Here is a 21298-nt window from a genome sequence, read left to right as displayed (position 1 = left end):
CTCTAACAGCCAGAGCGAAGCGACACCCACAGACTCAGATCTGTTCGCCTTCATCCCCAGCAACCAGTAGAGAACACCAACAGAGAAGAGGGCGAAACCGAGAGGGGAGAAGATCTAAAACGGTGAAGAGAGAAAGAACAAACAGATTGAAATCAAAGAAAAAAATTAAAATCGACTGCTGTGTGTGTTTCTTTTCTGGTCCTGCAGGTCACCGACGGTTTAGGAAGACAGAGAAGAAGAAGAAGCCATACGGGATATGCTGTTTCCAAGCTCTCTCTCACGGCGGCGCGTGAACCCACGCGCCCCCAGTGGCGGGGGCGAGTGGGAGAGACGCGCCGCCAGTGTTCACCTGTTCAGAGACCTGCCTCAGCACTGCATGCAATTTCAAAAAGCTTCTCCAGCACTGTTATGGATTTTTTGGGGGACTATTTTGTAAATTTGGATTATTTAATATAATTTTTATTTAGTTTCGAATTTTTTGTAATCTGTATTGTGGATGTAAAAAAACAAAAAAAGGAAAAGGAAAGGAAAAGAAAAAAGAAAATATAGTGAAAGTGTATGGGTGTGTTTGTATTTGTTTTTATATATATATTTTTTTATATTTTTTTATGATGAAATTGCAAAGGTTAAAGAAGAATTTAATATTTTGATTGGATCACGGTCAAGAATTATTAACTTATACGTAAGTTGTATTTCTAATATCCGATGAAAAAAACAATTATTAAATTTTTTTTAAACACATCAAATTCGCGAAGCAGCTTACCTCAGGTAGGGTTAGGGGTGCTAATACCTTTCCTAACCACAATCAGTCTCTTACCCGTGAATCTCTGACAAGACCAGTACATTCGGTTTCCTAGTAGCCTTCAATAAATTACTAGGTGGCGACTCCAACGAACCAATTAAATCAACACAATGAAAGATCGCCAGCCGATGCCGCGCGGATTTTTTTAGACGTGCGACCAAGCTAGCGGCAAATCACTTCATTCCATGAAAAAAGTTAGGGAAGAAATTGTTGATAATACAAGTCATTTTCTTATCTCTTCTGCCATGTATTCCACAAGATCAAATCAATTGTTTAGAACACATGACTTTCCATGTCTATATATGAAGAAAAAGCAAAGTAGTTTACGCAACAAGTTGGAGGGATTGACTAGTGATTGTGGAGCCTTAGACTTTATGCATCTATTGGATCCTCATAAATAAGAAAAAGGACACCCACTCACATTGACTTGGTGCATCTATTGGAACCTAATATGTCAAAAAATAAAATAATGAATTTTCTTAATCACAAATTCACATATGGCTTTTTAAGTATTGTAGTTTTTTTCCAAGTTTAATCACAAATCCACAGATCAGTGGGTATATTTAGTATTGTAGTTTAATCACAAATCCACGGAGTAATTTTTTTTTCATTTTTACTATGTGTCAAAGTCAATTGACTGTATGAAGAGAGCCAAAGTGTACAGTATTCAGTATTCACAGTCCCAAATACACATAACACTGCTTAGTTCTCGCTACTGTGCTTATTAACATTAACTATTTATTGAAAAGTTGATTTAAATTGAACAGAATTTATATGTCAAACGTCACCAAATAAAGTTGATGACGATAGCACTCATTTTTTTTTGTTTTATATTAAAAAGTGTTATCGAATTAGCTTATATGTGAAATTAAACTAAATATTTTATTTTAGCAATCTTAAATATGCATAATGAGAAATCCAAGTGACTCGGTTAATAGATACCTAAATACCTAACTGCAATCTATTGATTATTTATTTTTTATATATAAAAAACGATGTTATTTTAATATATATATATATATATATATATAAAAGAGTTGATCTAAGTTAATTTGGTGACTAATAAAAAATCATGACACGAGTCTTATCAATTATTTAAGATTTGTGGGAAGATATGATACAGGAGATAAGAAAATGATTGCTATTATCGACAATCTCTCTGTTATAATATGTCTCAAAACATAGAATCTGCAGATAAAATCATGGAAATGGCCAAAGTACTGTAGTATAAATAGGACCTCTATAAATAGGATCTGCCTATGACGGGTAAAAAGGCTTATAGCTTATTTGAAACTTTTTATTTGAAACTGGAAGCTTGAGATCGTTCACGTTCTGAAACAGATTTATCCACCGGCAATGAAATTCTTAGCCGGAGGTGAAGGTAAAGGAATGGACCCAAGGAAGCGACCACCAAGCACGGAGAGACCTTTCGTTAATGCTTGCCAGCTACAATTTCGGCTTTAATGCAAACAGTTAGCCTATCAATTTCTTCAAACTTGATTGATTGAATTGTATTATCGAGGAGTGAGGAGGCCAGTTATATAGCATCTCGGTTTCCGTAGCTCGACTCCACAGATCGTCGTTACTTAAGAATTAAATATCTCTTTATTCTCTTCTCTTATGAATGAATCAATTTTAGTGATCAAATAATCAAGAACAGCTAAACTAGGAGCCAGTCAGTCCTTGCAACGAATTATTACAGCTATTAATATCTCTTTGTTGTTTCCTTGATTGAAAATAAATGCAACATCTTGTGCAATGATCACCGTACGAGAGAGGCAGCGCTACCTTGATTATTTTAGAAGATACTAACTTTACCGTCATAGAATCTTAAAGTCTCTCCAATTAGAATTGTTTTTCATGCAGGTATTTAAGATTATCTTAATGAAGTTTGAATTTTTTAGATTGGAAAGAAATTCAAATACTTAATATATAAATCAGCTACTATCTAAATATTAAATAACCCTTTATTTTTATGTTCCTGAATTTTTGAACATCATGAGATGATAACTTATACTGCCAAACAATTCTACAAACCGCTAAATAATATTTTATAAAAAATAATTGGTTTATTTTGATTATGTTTTTACTAAAAAAATTGTTCATTTTTACTATGCGTCAAAGTCATCCCCAATAATGCACCCATACGAGCAAAGAAATCCAATTGACTGTATTAAGAGAGCCAAAAGTGTATAGTATTCACAGTCCCAAATGCACATAACTATTGGCAAATAGTGACTATGGGAGACCACCAGTATGCATAAGGAAATCACCATGAAATCACTGCTTGGTGGTGTTTAAAGTCAAAATGGCACACCGCAAGTCAAGCATCCGCATACACGACATTTTATGCTTGAGCTCAATTTCTCCAGTAGCGAGTGCTATAAGGCTACCAAAATATCGTTACAGAACAGTAATGGAGAAAGCGGGATATCCTACTTTTGACTACTTTAATATACACCCAACGTTTAACACAAAATAGGACTCGACGACAATAATTGATGAGAAGGTGGCATGCAAGTAACTTAAATTGACTCCCAGATAAAATCATGGAACCTGCACAAGATACGCAGAAAAAATCATGGAAATGGCCATAGTGTAGTATAAATAGGACCTCTATGGTTGCCCAAATTCACATAACAAACAACAATATTCTACGTGGTAGTTCATAGAATTATCTAAGATGATGGTGAAAAAAATGGGGGCTTGGATGTTGCTAGCGTTATTGACTTTGGTTGGCGAATGGTGTGGTAGTTATGGATGTTCGGAGGAAGAGAGAACTGGTCTCTTGGAGATCAAAGCTTTGATCGATCCAAATCACCTTTCCTTGGGAGATTGGGTGGACAGTAGTAATTGTTGTGAGTGGCCTGGGATCGAGTGTGATAACACTACTAGACGAGTGATCCAACTCTCTCTTTTTGGAGCAAGGGATCAGAGTTTGGGGGATTGGGTTCTCAACGCATCTTTGTTCTTGCCTTTTAAGGAATTGCAAAGTCTTGATTTGAGTTCTAATGGATTAGTTGGTTGCTTTGAGAATCAAGGCTGGTTCAATCTTTCTGTTCTTATAATCATAAAATAAATTTATATTATTGTGTGAATCTTATACTGAAATTACGCTGATGAAGTGGCTTGTGTTTAATGTCAATTATTTTGCTTTGGTGTTTCTCTTCCAGGCTTCGAAGTCCAATCATCAAAACTGGAGGTACTTGATCTAAGTCAGAACCGATTTAATAATGATAAAAGCATTTTATCATGTTTGAGTGGGCTTTCCTCTCTCAAGTCTTTAGATTTATCAGACAATGGGTTGAAAGGATCAGGTAGCTTCTATGTTAACCGTTTAATTATTTAGCTTTGAAACCTTTTCTCTTCTCCTTCACATATCATTTTTTTCTACGCGTTTATTTCCTTCCAACATGCTTTTGAGAAACATCATGCAGGTTTCAAGGACTTGTCATCAAGGTTGAAAAAAGTGGAGAACCTTGACCTAAGTTGGAATCAATACAACGATAGCATTTTTTCATCTATAACTGGATTTTCATCTCTCAAGCATTTAGATCTGTCATTCAATCAGCTGACAGGATCTACTGGTATCAATAGTAAGTTACATTCTCTTATACGGTTTCTTTATCAAGAAAGTTGAGGGCTTTATATCTATTCAATAATCAATAATATCATTTCATCATGTTTGACTGCACTTTCATCTCTGAAGATTTATTATCTATGGAGCTTTCAACTTATCCATAAATTGTTTTTCTAATAAGACAGGAAGAGATTAAAGTGAGGTGGATCAAAATTAGGATGATTAAAAATTACAAGTGACGATGTATAAAATATATGGATACTTCCAATCTATCCTTCTTGACAAAAACGCAATCTTAAAGGCATAAAACCACCTAACTTCTTTCTTAATCTATGCAGTGTACACAACCTATCTATGCAAGGTATATTTTTTTTTTTATGTATAATTTGAGAATTATATATCTTGTAGGTTTTCAACTCCAACCGGTGAGTCTGGGAAAGTTAGAGAACCTTGACCTGAGTGACAATCAATTGAACAGTAGCATCTTATCAATTCTGAGTGGGCTTTCATCCCTCAAGTCTTTGAATCTATCAAATAATATGTTGACAGGATCAGGTATAATACACAGTTTCTTCCTAACTGCTTCACATGAGATTCTCTTAATTATATTGTTTCTTTATCAAGAAAAATGAGGACTTTATATCTATGTAATGATCAATTTTTTCACGACTCGAATCTCGGGCCCTTGACGAGCAACATAGGAGCGGCAATAATTAAAACAAAAACAATAATCCATAATATTCATTACATTATCAAAATCCAAATTTAATTAAAACAAGGTAATAGTGGAACGTCTAAGACATTGAATCAAAACTAAAAGAATAACCTCACGAAACAAGTAAGGCATATCGATCAAAACCGAAGAAGTAGGAATACTCAACAAAGTTCACCTGCTAATATAAACTAAGAATCTGAACTAATATAAAAAATAAAGGGTGAGTTCAACCAACTTAGTGAGTGAATAATATTTAATATTTATTTTAGATATTAATAGTTTGCAAGTTAATTTATTTTGATATACATATATATACTAAGCATATTATCATAAAGTAGTGGAATACATGTCAGAGATCAAATGACACTCGAAGATGATCATTGTGGGAGGATTAGTCACCACAGGTTGGTGCCTCTCTCACCAATTAAGTATACAGAATAATATGCACATAGGCTAACTACTTTCCGTTAGCATGAAGTTACTAACAAATCCTATATCAAGATATAATATATGTATATTCACATCATTATCAAATCAGTGTATATCATATCAAATAGAATTTAATTTAACAAAATGCAAGTGCAAATTAAAAAATAGATTAGTACTTAGAAAATAAAGCAACATATATAAATATTCAAGAAATTAACTAGTTGTACTCATCATATAATCTACATACATATTTATTTATGTTACATGCATATTAAAGATTATTTCACTCACCCGGAAAATTAAAACTAAAAAGAATATCAGATGAAAGACTCGAGAATTCTATTGAGGATCGTTAGGTAAATCTACAACAAATATATAAAAGATACTAAAAACAAGACAAATAAATTAAAAGATTCCAATGCATAAAAGAAAACTAGGTTTAGTCTCCTAAGTTTAGGGACTAAAACAATAATTTTTCCGAAACAGGAACCAAAACATAATTTTACCAAAAGTAAGTTCAACTTCATAAGGTTAATTTGTTACTGGGAGACGGTCGTTCCTAGTTTGTGATGATTGTTTGTCTTGTATGTCTAGCTATTGGATGTTTTGTAGTGTACAACCTTTCTATTAATCTGACTTTTGGTTAGCTTGATTTATTTATAATTAAGTTATTTTTTCTATGCTTTTTGTACTTTGTTTGTTTTGCTCTTTGAACTAAAAGCATCTCGTTGGAAACCGTTTAATTATTTAGCTTTGAAACCTCTTCTTTTCTCCTTCTCATATGATTTAGCTTCTATGTGTTTATTTCCATCCAATATGCTTTTGAGAAACACCATGCAGGTTTCAAAGTCTTGTCATCAAGGTTGAAAAAGCTGGAGAACCTTCATCTAAGTCGAAATCAGTGCAACGACAGCATTTTTTCATCTTTAAGTGGATTTTCATCTCTCAAGCATTTAGATCTGTCATTCAATCAGCTGACAGGATCTACTGGTATCAATAGTAAGTTACATTCTCTTAAGAAAATTGAGGACTTAATATCTATTTAGTAATCATTGATAGCATTTCATCATGTTTGACAATTATTGTATCATGTAAGCTTTACATTCTCTCAAGTACTCTTTAGATCTATCATGTAAGCTTTCATCTCTAAAGATTAAAAATTACTTTTTGACAATTATTGTAAGATAACCCATGCAAGTTTCCAACCTATTATATTAGGATGATTATATTACAATAATCAAAATGGATACTTCCAATCTATCCTTCTTGACAAAAACGCAATCTTAAGGCATAAAACCACCTAGCTTCTTTCTTAATCTATGCAGTGTACACAACCTATCTTAAGGTATATTTTTTTTATGTATAATTTGAGAATTATATATCTTGTAGGTTTTCAACTCCACCCGGTGAGGCTGGGAAAGTTAGAGAACCTTGACCTGCGTGGCAATCAATTGAACAGTAGCATCTTATCAATTCTGAGTGGGCTTTCATCCCTCAAATCTTTGGATCTATCAAATAATATGTTGACAGGATCAGGTATAATACACAGTTTCTACCTAATTACTTCACATGACATTCTCTTAATTATATTGTTTCTTTATCAAGAAAAATAAGGACTTTATATCTATGTGATCAATTTTTCACGACTCGAATCTCGGGCCCATGACAGACAACGTAGGAGCAGTGTCGAAAGGACACCCTACCTATACTAAGCCTCTTAACGAATATATCAAAAGAACAAGTTATTTAAAAATACGCAGCATTTCAAATCTTCAAAAATATTATATTATTCAAAACTAATGAAATCAAATGATAGTTCAAAATTTCTTATCAATAATATCATAACTCATTCCTGGGTTATGCCCCAAATTCATTTTTTTAGAAAAAAATAATAATACAAATAAAAAATAAATAAAAGTTGGTGGTGTGGAGAAAGATAAAAAAAAATACATAAAAGAACCTTCATTTAAGGATAGTCATCCCTAAAGACTCTCTCAAGGATACTAATTTAAGTCAAGGTTAATCATAGTTTAGTTTCTTAAAATCTTAATTAATAATATTGAATGGAATGGTTACTCTGCATCACCACTATTTTCATCATACCTTTTCTTCTTTCTTTTTCACAGGGACTTTCTTCAATTCGAGCACTCTTGAAGAATTGTATCTAGATTATACTTCTCTCCCATTAAACTTTCTCCCGAAAATCAGAGCATTGCCAGCTCTTAAGGTCTTGTCTGTTAGTGATAGTAACCTCAATGGCACCCTGCCCACTCGAGGTAAATTAACAACTCTACATCCGCTCAAGATTTTTTCAACACTTCTCCCAAGGATACTAATTTAAGTCAAAGTTAATCAGTGTTTAGTTTCTTAAAATCTTAATTAATAATATTGAAAGGAATGGCTACTCTGTACCACCACTATTTTCATCATACCTTTTCGTCTTTCTTTTTCACAGGGACTTTTTTCAATTCGAGCACCCTTGAAGAATTGTATCTAGATTATACTTCTCTCCCATTAAACTTTCTCCAGGACATCGGTGCATTGCCAGCTCTTAAGGTCTTGTCTGTTGGTGAATGTAACATCAATGACACCCTACCCGCTCAAGGTAAATTAACAACTCTTAATCCGCTCAAGATTCTTTCGACACTATTTTGACTATTTCAAGATAAATTGTACAGGCTGGTGTGAATTGAAGAATCTGGAGCAATTAGATCTCTATGGAAATAATTTAGGAGGTTCACTCCCAGATTGTTTGGGAAACTTGTCATCTCTACAACTATTAGATGTTTATGAAAACTAGTTTACTGGAAATATTGCATCTGGTCCTCTTACCAACCTCATATCCATTGAATTCCTCTCACTATCAAATAACCTCTTTGAAGTTCCCATTTCAAGGAAGCATTTTATGAACCACTCAAGCCTTAAGTTCTTCTCTAGTGAGAACAACAGACTAGTAACAGAACCCATGTCCTTTCATGATTTGATTCCAAAGTTCCAACTAGTATTTTTCCACTTGTCAAATAGTCCAACATCGAAAGCAGTCAATGTAGAGATTCCCAACTTCCTTTATTACCAATACAACTTAAGATTCCTTGATCTCTCCCACAATAACATCACTGGAATGTTTCCATCGTGGTTGCTTAAGAACAATACACGATTGGAGCAACTATTTATGAGCGAGAACTCCTTTGTTGGTACTCTGCAATTGCAAGATCACCCAAATCCAAATATGACCGAATTAGATATATCCAACAACAACATGCATGGTCAAATTTCAAAAGATATTTGTTTGATCTTTCCAAATCTATACACCTTAAGGATGGCTAAGAATGGATTCACAGGTTGTATTCCTTCTTGTTTAGGAAATATTAGCTCTTTGGGAATTTTAGATTTATCCAACAATCAATTGTCCACAGTAAAACTAAAACAACTAACAACAATAGGGTTTCTCAAGCTGTCAAACAACAATTTGGGTGGGCAATTACTTGCCTCAGTGGTCAATTCTTCTGGCCTGGTTTTTCTCTACCTAAGCGGTAACAACTTTTGGGGTCAGATATCAGATTTTCCATTAGATGGGTGGAAGAAAATGTGGACTGTATTGGATTTGAGTAACAATCAATTTTCAGGCATGCTTCCAAGGTGGATTGTCAATTCTACGCAATTGAGTGCAATTGATTTGTCCAAAAACCATTTTAAGGGTCCAATTCCAAGAGACTTTTGTAAGCTTCAGGGGCTTGAATATTTAGACCTTTCTGAGAACAACTTGTCTGGTTCTATACCATCGTGCTTCAATCCACCACAAATAACCCATGTGCATCTATCCGAAAATAGATTGAGTGGTCCATTAACATGTGGATTTTATAATAGCTCTTCCCTGATTACGATGGATCTTCGAAATAACAGCTTCACCGGCTCCATTCCAAACTGGATTGGAAATCTTTCATCATTGAGTTTTCTTCTTCTGAGGGCTAATCACTTTGATGGTGACTTCCCTGATCATTTATGCTTGTTAGAAAAATTAAGCATTTTGGATGTTTCACAAAACCATCTCTCTGGTCCACTACCCGCTTGTTTGGGCAATCTTACTTTCAAGGAAAATTCCAAGAAAGCGTTTGCAGATATCGAAAATGTTTTTGGCTCAGCGTACACAGGAAAATCTTATTATGACACAATGAATCCAAAACTAGTGGATAATTTCCAAATCTTGGGAAACCCTTCTCAGTCCAACATTGCAGAAGAAGTGATAGAATTTACTACTAAAAATATGTATTATGGTTACAAGGGGAAAATCCTCAGTTTCATGTCTGGTATTGATCTCTCCAGTAACAACTTCTTAGGAGCAATCCCACAAGAATTGGGATACTTAAGTAAGATACTGTCATTAAACTTATCACACAACAATCTCACTGGATCTATACCTGCAACATTCTCAAACCTAAAGCAGATTGAGAGTTTGGATCTTTCTTACAACAACTTGACTGGTGCCATCCCTCAGCAACTTACTGAAATTACCACATTGACAGTTTTTAGTGTGGCACACAATAATTTGTCAGGCAAGACTCCAGAGGAGAAATATCAGTTTGGGACCTTCGATGAAAGTTGTTATGAAGGAAATCCTTTCTTGTGTGGACCTCCATTGCGAAACAATTGTAGCAAGGAACCAATGTCGTTGCAGCCAGTGCCTAATGATGAACAAGAAGATGATGATTTCATAGACATGGAGTTTTTCTACATCAGTTTCAGTGTATGTTACACAATTGTGGTGATGATGATTGCAGCAGTTCTCTACATCAATCCCTATTGGTGACGCAGGTGGTTTTACTTCATCGAAGACTGCATAAACACTTGTTACTATTTTATGGTGGCTAGTTTTCGCAAGTTCTCCAACTTCAGAAGTTGAATTTGTTATTGGGGAGATTGTCGTTCCTAGTTTGTGATGATTGTTTGTCCTGTATGTCTAGTATTGGATGCTTTGTAGTGCTCTACTGTCTCTAAGCTCAGCCTTTCTATTTGATTAGTGTTTTGGGCTAAATATACAAGCTGGACTTCTTATTCTTGAATCATTAGTTTTTTGTGTTTTCTAATTGTTTTGACATATTGATGATAAAAATGAGTTTTACAAAATAAAAAAATATTATTTCAATATGTTTTGAAGTGAAAAACATTTTGATAAATAAACGTTATTATAGTAACTAACAGACTCTTAGCTGGTTTCCATTCACGCACACTGATAGTGCATGGAAGCATGGCATTCAGTCCTCTCACAACCAGTTGCCTAATCACTAGTAAATGATCAAATCAGTTTCCTTAAGGAATTAATTACCATGAAATTACTGCTTGCTGGTGTTTAATAATCAAAATGGCACACCGCAAATCAAGCATCCGCTAGTGTTTTGAAAAATATTTATTTTCAGTATACTACTCATCTACTATTTCTTTAGTTCTCTTCTTGGGCATAATCAAGGGCTCATAAAAGAAACTGAGTCATTACAATTTTCATCAGCTCCAATTCGATTGAATCAGAAGCTAACATACATAGAAATTAAGAACACATCACAGGGAATGTATAAAATGAAATTACTAAAAGAATCGTAAATCACCAAGCCTATATCAATCTACAACGTAGAACAAGATGGAATTATATTGCAGGAATTAACTATGTTTAAATTATATTGCAGGATTCTGCTTAGGGAATCAGTAGTTCCTTGCTTGGGATAATTGTTGGTCTTGTATGTCTAGCTATTAATATACTTTTTGTTCAATCAGTTATTATTCCTAAATAGAACAGACATTACTGGAGTTTAATCCCTGGCCTAATATATCAAGCTTAGCTCTTTCTTTTGAAATGAACAGGCCAACGATTAATACAGGTCAATCTAAGACAGCTGGCACATGTGAAGTGATTAATCCAACAGAGTAGGTTTAACAGTATGATGATACTGTTGAATATGTCAACTGCAATTCAAAATTGAGGATGAAAAACCAATCCAACATTTGTCAACCAATCTTTCATGTACAATGAATCAGTACAAGGAATTGTTAATTAAGCTTGAAACCCTGTAGCAAAGATCTGAGATAGAAACTGCATCAAGGGTTTTTGTTCTTCCTTTCTTCAAATTTTTGGCGAGAGAAAAGAGATCAGGATTGGTGATTCTGGAGCAAGAAGCCATGGCCATGATCGCAGTGCAGGTGGTGCTCGAGAAACTGGCTTCCTTTGTAGCAGAAGAAACACGGTTCTTGGGAGGAGTTAGTGGTGGAATCGTTGAACTACAGGATGATTTGTATAGCATGAAATCTTTCCTTCAGGATGCGGAAGAAAGGAGTGAGAGTGATCAAGGACTGAGAGCCTGGGTCAAACAAGTGAGAGATGTGGCTTATGATGCCGAGAACATTCTTGAAGAGTTCATGCTCCGGTTTGCTCCATCTCACGAGAGTGGTTTTATCCATTATCTTCGCAATTCATATCGTTCCATCCGTAAATTAAGTGCACGGCACCGGCTGGCAGTCCACTTAGAAAGCATTAAAGCAAGGCTGAAAGCCATTTGTTAGAAGACGTGTTTAGGACTGCTGATGTGGAGTCATAAACACTGTTTGGTTGGTTAGAATGTTTTAAAGCTGTTCCTATTTTTTTGGTGTTAGTTATTATTATTATTATTTTTTATCCATGATTGTGATCATGGTGTAATCTTAGGACCATGATTTTAGTGGGTTGTTATTAATCAAGATTTAAATTGTAATGCTTCAGATGTTAATATGTAATTCAATCTTTAGCTTAAAAATATATTGCTCTCAATTTCTATTTGAGTTGACTATAGCAATACTCTGTTTCTTCTTTCCTTATCCTAAAAGCAACTACAATTGGTATAAGAGCTCTCTTCTTAAGGGATCTGTGTGTGAGTTTGACACGTCATGGAAGTTGAAGCCAATTTCTCATCAATTGCTTCGCCGGTGTTCAACGGAGACAACTACCAAACTTGGGCAGTACGCATGAAGACATACTTGGATGTTTTGGATATTTGGGAAGCAGTGAAAGAAAACTATGAAATCCCTGCACTTCCAAACAATCCCACAATGGCACAAATCAAAGCGCATAAGGAGAAGAACACGAAGAAATCAAAGGCAAAAGCCTGTTTGCTTGCTGCAGTCTCATCCACCATCTTTACTCGTATCATGTCTCTGAAGTCAGGAAAGGAGATATGGGATTATATATCTCAAGACTGAATACGAAGGAGATGAAAGGATCTAAGGGATGCAAGTGCTGAACTTGGTACGTGACTTTGAGTTGCAGAAGATGAAAAAGACTGAATCCATCAAAGAGTATTCTGACAGGTTGCTTAACATAGCTAGCCAAGTCAAACTACTCGGCTCATCTCTGCCAAAATCAAGGATTGTCCAAAAAATTCTTGTAACTATTCTTGAAAAATTTGAGGCTACAATTACATCCTTAGAAAACACTAAGGATATGTCAAAAATCACTTGGTCAGAGATGTTGAATGCATTACAAGCACAGGAGCGAAGAAGGGTTATGAGGCAGGAAGACGATGTTGAGGGAGCCTTATTTGTCAAGCATAAAGAGAATGCAAGAACTACAAGAAAAATAAGGGCAAAAGCCATCAAGGCTCAAATGGAGATTTTAAGGCCAATAACAACAGAAGTAAAGCTGGGAACAAAAAGGGATCTCATCCTCCATACCAACATTGTGGTAGAAAATCTCATCCACATTTTAAATGCTGGAGAAGACCAGACGTCAAGTGCAACAAATGCAACCAAATGGGGCATGAAGTTGTTATCTGTAAAAGCAAAAATCAACAACATGGTGAAGAGGCACAGATTGCTGATCAAGAGGAGGAAGATCAATTGTTCGTGGCTACATGTTTCTCTAGCATTGAATCAAGTGAGAATTGGCTTATTGACAGTGGTTGTACTAACCATATGACACATGACAAGGATCTATTCAGGGAACTAAGAAGCACAAACACGTCGAAGGTTCGAATTGGAAATGGTGAGAACATAACTGTGGAAGGAAAGGGAACAGTTGCAATTTCGACCTGTTCAGGTACAAAGTTCATTTCTGATGTGTTGTATGTTCTTGAAATTGATCAAAACTTGTTTAGTGTTGGACAACTAATTGAAAAAGGTTATAAAGTTAGGTTCGAAGAAAAAAGTTGCTTGATTAAAGATGCAGAAGGCCATGATATTTTCAAAGTAAAAATGAAAGGGAAAAGCTTTGCTCTAAATCCATTGGAGAAGGAGCAAACTACTTTCCCAATCAAAGAAAATATCATAAAAGTATGGCCCAAGAGGCTCGGGCACTATCATCATAAGGGGTTGCTGCAGATGAAATCTAAGATGATGGCAAATGATATTCCAGAACTTGATGATCACATTCCTAACTGCAAAGCATGTCAGTCTGGAAAGCAAAGCAGGAAACCATTTCCCAAAGTAACATGTAGAGCAACAAAGAAGTTGCAATTGATTCATACGGACATTGCAAGCCTACAAAGAATGTCTTCTCTAAAAGGTAGTCTCTATTATGTTGTATTCATTGATGATTTCACCCGTATGTGTTGGATTTTCTTTTTGAAGCACAAGTTAGAGGTGGCTCAAGTCTTCAGGAACTTTAAAGCCAGAGTTGAGAATGAGAGTGGCTGTAGAATTCAAACTCTTAGATCAGACAACGACAAGGAGTACACCTCTAAAACATTCAGTCATTTTTGTGAGGAGGTAGGCATTCAACATCAATTAACCGCTCCATACACTCCGCAAAAAAATGAAGTTATTGAGAGACTGAACAAATTCATTTTGGAGATGACACGATGTATGCTATATTAGAAGAACCTACCAAAGAAGTTCTGAGCAGAAGCAGCAAACACTGTTGGTTTTTGTAAAACAGACTTCTCACAAGAGTCGTGAAGGATCAAACACCCTTTAAGGCATGGTAAGGTTATAAACCATCATTGAATTTCCTTAAAATATTTGGATGTTTGTGCTTCACTCTTGTTCCACATATCAAGAGAGATAAACTAGATAAAAGAGAATTTTCAGGCATCTTCATTGGCTACAGCTCGGTTGCAAAAGCTTATAAAGTTTTCTAGCCACAAACTGGAAAAAATGTTATAAGCAGGGATGTGTACTTTATGAAAGACGACGAGTGGAACTGGGATGATGCAAAGAAGATGGATTCAACCTCAAAAGAGCTAAAGATCAAGTTTTTTGTTTCGAACACAGTGGAACAAAGCATAGGAGACTGGCAGAATGTCATGGCGGATGACACCCTGTCAAAGGCACAAGACTACTTTTTGATGTTTATCAAAGATGCAACATTGTTGTATGTGAACCTGCAGATTTTAAAGAAGCCAAGATGGATCAAAAATGGATTGCTGCAATGAAAGAGGAGTTGTTCATGATTGAAAGGAACAAAACATGGGAGTTGGTTGATCGACCCCAAAACAGAAAGGTAATTGGAGTCAAGTGGGTGTATAGAACCAAGCTTAATGTTAATGGCTCAATCAATACGCATAAAGCTAGACTCGTGGTCAAAGGATATGCTCAAATACTCGGTGTGGACTACTCAGATACCTTCGCATTAATAGCTAGACTCGATACTATCAGGCTCTTATTTGCTTTTGCAGCACAAAAGAATTGGAAGGTGTACCAGTTAGATGTCAAGTCAGCGTTCTTGAATGGTTTTCTGCAGGAGGAGATTTATGTAGAGCAGCTAGAAGGCTATGTTAAAGAAGGAGAAGAAGACAAGGTCTATCTTCTTAAAAAGGCTTTCTACGGATTGAAGCAAGCTCCAAGAGCTTGGTATAGTAGAATTGATGAACATCTGCACTTGGGATTTGTTAAAAGCTTCTCTGAATAAACATTGTATGTCAAGCACAACGGAGCTAATATTCTTATTATCTTGCTATATGTGGATGATTTGCTCATGACAGGAAACAACACTAGTCTTGTGGAGAAGTTTAAGCAAGAGATGATGGAGGTTTTTGAGATGACAGATCTCGGTTTGATGACCTTCTTTCTTGGAATGGAAATTGAACAGGATGAACATGGAGTCATAAACACTATTTAGTTGGTTTGAATGTTTCAAAGTTGTTCCTATTTCTTTGGTGTTAGTTATTTCTTTTTGTTATCTATGATTGTGATCATGGTGTAATCTTAGGACCATGATTTTAGTGGGTTGTTATTAACAAGCTATAAATTGTAATGCTTCAGACGTTAATATGTAATTCAGTCTTTAGCTTAAAAATATATTGCTCTCCATTTCAATTTGACTTGACTGTAGCAATACTCTGTTTCTTCTTTCCTTATCCTAAAAACAACTACACCATTTCAGAGAGAAGAAATGCATTTTCTTTGAATAGATAGACATGCCATCAACCTCCAGCGCTACCGTAGAGAAATGGCATGATCCCCGGTTAGCTGCTCTTTACTTAGATGAAGCTGATGTCGTGGGAATTGAGAACCCAAAACATCTACTGGTTTCGTGGCTTGTAGAAGGAGAAGAAAACCTCTCCAGTATCTCTGTGGTTGGAATGGGTGGGTTGGGAAAAACGACCCTCGTAAAGAAAGTCTATGACAGCCACCGCATCAGAAGAAGCTTTGATACCCATCTTGGGTAACAGTTTCCAAATCATTTGCATCCACGGAGCTTCTACGAGTTGCTCTGCAGGGGTTTCTGGTGACAGCAAACGAACCTGTTCCGGATAATTTGCAATCAATGACTGACTTCCAATTAATTGATGCTCTAAGAAATTATCTATGGAGAAGGAGGTATGTCATTGTTTTGGATGATATATATATGGACTGTAAACGCTTGGGAAACAATAAAGTATGCATTTCCTGATTGTAACTGTGGTAGTAGAATTATCTTCACTACACGTTTAAGTAACTTGGCTGAATCTATAGAGAACACTAGTCATGTTTATGAACTCCAAGCTTTAGCAGAAAATGAAGCTTGGATCCTCTTTTGTATGAAAGCCTTCAGAGGGGAACATAAGGCTGTATGCCCTCCAGAACTAGAAGAGATGTCTCGAAATATCTTAAAGAAGTGTGAGGGACTGCCACTTGCAATTGTAGCAATAGGAGGCCTACTGTCGAAGAGGAAAAACGGAGGTTTGGAATGGAAGAAAGTCCATGACTGCCTAGCTACAGAATTGAAAAGTAACGACGACCTTGGGAGTCTACGTAGAATACTTCAACTAAGTTATGATAATCTTCCTTACTACCTCAAACAGTGTTATTTGTATTTAAGTGTTTTTCCAGAGGATTATTTGATAAAAAGAAGGAAGTTGATCCGGCTATGGATAGTTGAAAGATTTGTGGAAGAGAAGCAAGGCTTTACAATGGAGGAAGTAGCAGAGGAATACCTTAATGAACTCGTGAATAGGATTTTGATCCAAGTGGTGGAGATGAATTATTTTAATAGGGTCAAGACATGTCGTGTTCATGATCTAATGCGAGAAATCATTCAAATGAAATCCAGGGAAGAATCTTTTGTTATGATGGCAAACGGAACAAGAATCAGCTAGAATGAGAGAGTTCGGCGTCTGTCAATCCATGAGAACTCCGAGGAAGTACAATCAGATATGAGATTTCCTTATCTATGGTCTTTGTTGTCATTTTCTTCACATCATTCTTTTGAGAATGGTTTTCGCAATTACAAGCTGTTAAGAATATTGAATTTAGATCGAGCTCCCCTTTCCAGCTTCCTACCTGAATTGGTTGAACTGTTTCATTTGAGATACTTAAGTTTGAGATGGACCATGATAATGAGCTTCCAGAGTCCATAAGGAAGCTTAAGTTTGAGATGGACCATGATAAGTGAGCTTCCAGAGTCCATAAGGAAGCTCAAGTACTTGGAAATACTTGATTTGAAAGGGAGTCCTGTGTCTTCTTTGCCTTCTGGGATCACTCAATTGACATGTCTTTGCCAGCTCCGTAACTATCGACACAGTTTCTAGTCATCATCGTTCTTCCCTGACACTCATGGAATGAGAGTTCCATCAGGAATAGGAAGATTGACTAGCCTGCAGAAATTGGGAAGCGTTGAAGTGAATGAAGATTATGAGTTAGTCAGGGAGTTGGGAAAGCTAACTCAGTTGAGAAGGCTGGGCATTTTAAAGCTAAGAGAAGAGCAGGGAATCGATCTATGTTACACTTTGGACAGGTTGAAACACCTTACTGCTTTGTATCACTAAACACTGAATTCTTACAATTTGACTCTCTTTCATCTCCTCCAAAATATCTCCAACGGCTATATCTCAAATGTAGTTTTCGAGCTTTACCAGGATGGATAGCTTCACTCCAGTATATTTCCAAGCTAGTGCTTCAATATTCTAATTTGAAATGTGATCCTCTCTAGGCCCTCCAGAAATTGCCTAGTTGGTGGTGCTTGAACGCTGTCAAGCTTATGCAGGGGAAGAACTGTGTTGTGATCCTAGTGGATTTTCAAAGCTGAAGAGGCTAGGTCTTCATGAACTGGAGAGATTGCGCCGCATCAGAATAGCAAAAGGATCAATGCCTGGGTTAGAGAGGCTAGACATCACAGCATGCACGGTGCTAGAAACTGTGCCGGATGGGATTGAAAACCTGAAAAATATAGGAGACCTGGTTCTGTGGTATATGCCTTCAACATTCATCAAGACAATAGAGAGGTACCGTGGTGAAGATTTCTGGAGAGTTCAACATATCACAACAATCACCCGTATCTACCAGAGGCTGGGGAGATGGGTTTCTGAAACTCTTCTGTGATTAGAGGGGTAAACTACGGAGAGGACTACAGTTTCAGGAAAATCATGATCTCTGCCAAGTTCCTCGGGTCTGTATAGACGTTTCCTCCAATGCATCTACCTTTTTTGTTTTTACATTTTTGTTTTTAATTTTACAGCAGCATTTGCTACTGAACATATATAGTGCTTGCATGATTTCTAATTAGACTGCCTCTTGCATGGAAAATATACCATTCTGAGCCTCAGAAAACAGAAAACTGCTGCTCTTCCCTCCTCTTCTCTGCTCCTGCCTCTGTTTTGCTGCTGTTGAATCTTCCACCCTGCTATGTTGCCCATGTTTGTCACCACTAAATTCCGGACACCGTCAATTTCTAGACATCAATACGAGTATATTTGGGATTTGTCAAGTGTTTATTTTATATTTTATCAAATTTTCACAACTTGAGTTCGTTTTGCAAGTTCACATCAACTTTTTTTATGCTGGTTTTGTTTTATTCGTTTTGTATTAATTTATTTATATCTTTTAATTTAAAAAAAAAATAATGAGAAAAATAAATAACTAAAGATTCAAAAAGAAAAAATAGAACTAGAGTTTCGATCATGATCCATGTCATAACTAAATTTTTGACCTTTTTATTTTAATTATTTTATTTACTGAAAAAAATGATAAAAAACAAGTAAAAATAAAATAAATGAAGAATGAATTAAAATTTGGGTTAAGGGCAACATGATTGGAAGTTTAAAGATTTAATTAAATTCTTGACTAGTTTAATTAATCAAATCAAGGGCTTAATTGGAGAATTGATAAGTTTTGAGACTTAATTAAGCTTGAAATTAATTTAATTAATCAAATCAAGAGTTTAATTGGAGAGTTGACAAGTTTTAGACTTAATTGAGCTTGGAATTAACTTATTCAGAGACTTAATTGAAGAAATATAAAAGTTTAGGGTTAACATTGCAAAATTAAAATCCAAGGACTACATTGAACATGGCGCGCAAATACAGGGGGCCAATTACAGTTTAAACCAGGGGCTTAATTACAAGACTTTCGAAACTGCACGGGTCAAAACGTAAAATGGCCACCTGTTATCTCCAAACGGCGTCGTTTTGAAAGGCTGCTCATCTTCTTCTTCTTTAAGCCAGTGACCGTTTTCTGCAGTAAAGGCTGAGAAACGTTGCAGCAGTAATCGTCCGTTGGCTTCAGTTATGGGCGCCTTAATGGTGGTCGACCCTCAGCATACCGCCCGTTACCAACCCGCCGGACTCTATATAAACAAATGAGCATCGAAAAAACAGAGGTTGGTTGGAGAGGAGACTAAAAAAACAGGGCAGAACCGAGGGGCCAATGGAGAGTACGAACGACACAGAGACGAGGATCAGCCCCACCATCGTCTTTGTCCCTTCATCTCAGAACTGAAGGTGACAGAATATAAAACCAGGAGCAAAGCAGATGCAAACTCAACCCAGCGGACGAAAGCGCAGAGACGAGAACCGGCGTTGAGCATCGTCTTCAGAGTCTTCAGCAACCAGCCTCCAGAACCAGAGGCAGCAGAACAAAGAATCACAAAAGAAAGGGGACGACACCGAGAACGTGGTAGAACCAGAGACAGAGGACGGACAAGCGAACAACCCAGAAGGACGAACCAAAATAGCAGGACTGTTGTTCCCCTGTTTCTTCTCAAGGAAACAGAGGAACGCGAAAAAACCAGAGAAGATAATAAAACAGAAGACCAGCTTCAACACTCGGAACCATCAGAAACAGAAAGAACAAAGCCAGAAGAACGAAGGGGAGGTTGAAACGGGTGCCCGGCTAGTGTCACCCGATCACACAGAAAGAGCTTCACCATCGTCCTCGTCCTGCGTCCAGGTAATCTTCTCTTCCCGCTTTGCAAATATCATTGGACACTGTTGCCGTGAAATTAATTAGCCTTTCCCAGTGCACGCACGCGTGGTGCGTGCCTTTGCCCAGCCGGGTCACTGGCTTGGGCCAGTGACCGGGCCGGGCTGGCTGGGTCCAGCCCAGCCCCCATGGGCTGAGCTGGGCCCAGCCCCAAAAAATAAAAAAAATAGAAAATAGAAAAAGTAGAAAAAGTAGAAAAAATAAAAAAATAAAAAATATACGCATGCATGAAAAATAAATTTTATTTTATTGGTTTATTCATTGACGTCAGAGTCAGGAATAAAAATACTGATTTAATTGTATTTTTTTGTTTTTCTATTTAGCTACATTAAAAAATAAAAAAAATATGTGAATGCGTAATAAAATGAATTTATTTATTCACTAGTGTTAGAGTCGGTAATAAAAAAAATATATTGATCTAATTTATTTTCTAGCTACGTAATATTTATCAATGCCAGAGTTGGAATTATCCGTAGTTGAATATTCACTGGCGTCAGAGTCAGGAATATTATAATCAAATTATCATAGCACAAATTAATAAACGTTTAGCAGTTTAAGACAAAATCAGCAATGCAGTCTGCCTCAGACAGAACGTTTAAGGGGTGATAATATCTTCCCTTTTGCGTAACCGGTCCCGAACTATAGGATCTCTGTTGACCAGTTAGGGTTCCTAGTGACCATAATAATAGGTGGCGACTCCTTAAACGAGACATTTTTCCTTAAAAAAACCAGGTGCCAGAAATCTGTTCTTTCCATGTAAATATTTTTTAGAGTCGCCACGATGTCGGGTGCGACAATCCAAGTGTGATAAGATTTTTCAAAAAATATGTAGATGTGAAAGAGAGACGCAATATTGCCTCTTAGACCAAGGAAGAAGGTATGAAATTAATTCAGTTAAATTATATTCATTTTACGAATTAAGAAGAAGCAAACATATATATTGACACACAGTAAGTATAAAAATATATAGCATAATAACAACAGGGAATAGGTGCAGAGGGAGAAGATACTAACAAGAAAACAAAAATTGCAGATAACTTCGACCAGTATAGCAAATCGATACCTATGATAATTTTGTGAATATTTCTATTAGCAATGGCAGAGTGCTGAAGAAGGCATAGGATATAACAAGTGATTG

At 36.2% G+C, this 21298-nt stretch overlaps 4 protein-coding genes and 1 pseudogene across 4 annotated transcripts; all 5 read left to right on the top strand.

Moving 5' to 3' along the window:
* The first annotated feature begins 6312 nt into the window (after positions 1-6312).
* On the top strand, positions 6313-8440 carry LOC18098528 (receptor-like protein 14). The gene is made up of 5 exons (XM_024601412.2): positions 6313-6525; positions 6916-7062; positions 7653-7802; positions 7982-8131; positions 8205-8440. The coding sequence occupies exons 2-5, from the start codon at positions 7047-7049 to the stop codon at positions 8324-8326; spliced, it is 438 nt and encodes a 145-aa protein (XP_024457180.2). The 5' UTR covers positions 6313-6525; positions 6916-7046; the 3' UTR covers positions 8327-8440.
* Positions 8441-8845: 405 nt separating this feature from the next.
* Positions 8846-10333, top strand: LOC112327524 (receptor-like protein 1). Its single transcript, XM_024601162.1, has one exon. The coding sequence runs from the start codon at positions 8846-8848 to the stop codon at positions 10331-10333; it is 1488 nt and encodes a 495-aa protein (XP_024456930.1).
* A 1128-nt stretch (positions 10334-11461) lies between these two features.
* LOC18098526 (putative disease resistance protein At1g50180) lies at positions 11462-12075 on the top strand. The gene has a single exon (XM_052452916.1). The coding sequence runs from the start codon at positions 11695-11697 to the stop codon at positions 12073-12075; it is 381 nt and encodes a 126-aa protein (XP_052308876.1). The 5' UTR covers positions 11462-11694.
* Positions 12076-15899: 3824 nt separating this feature from the next.
* LOC127905320 (disease resistance protein RPM1-like) lies at positions 15900-17060 on the top strand. The gene is made up of 3 exons (XM_052452915.1): positions 15900-16068; positions 16155-16302; positions 16394-17060. The coding sequence occupies exons 1-3, from the start codon at positions 15900-15902 to the stop codon at positions 17058-17060; spliced, it is 984 nt and encodes a 327-aa protein (XP_052308875.1).
* A 273-nt stretch (positions 17061-17333) lies between these two features.
* Positions 17334-18333, top strand: LOC127905350 (probable disease resistance protein RF45; annotated as a pseudogene).
* Positions 18334-21298: the final 2965 nt, after the last annotated feature.

The sequence above is a fragment of the Populus trichocarpa genome, chromosome 5, assembly GCF_000002775.5.
Source record: "Populus trichocarpa isolate Nisqually-1 chromosome 5, P.trichocarpa_v4.1, whole genome shotgun sequence".
NCBI classification, from domain to species: domain Eukaryota; kingdom Viridiplantae; phylum Streptophyta; class Magnoliopsida; order Malpighiales; family Salicaceae; genus Populus; species Populus trichocarpa.
Note: the sequence above shows the minus strand (reverse complement) of the source record. Positions and strands in the feature narration are given on the sequence as shown.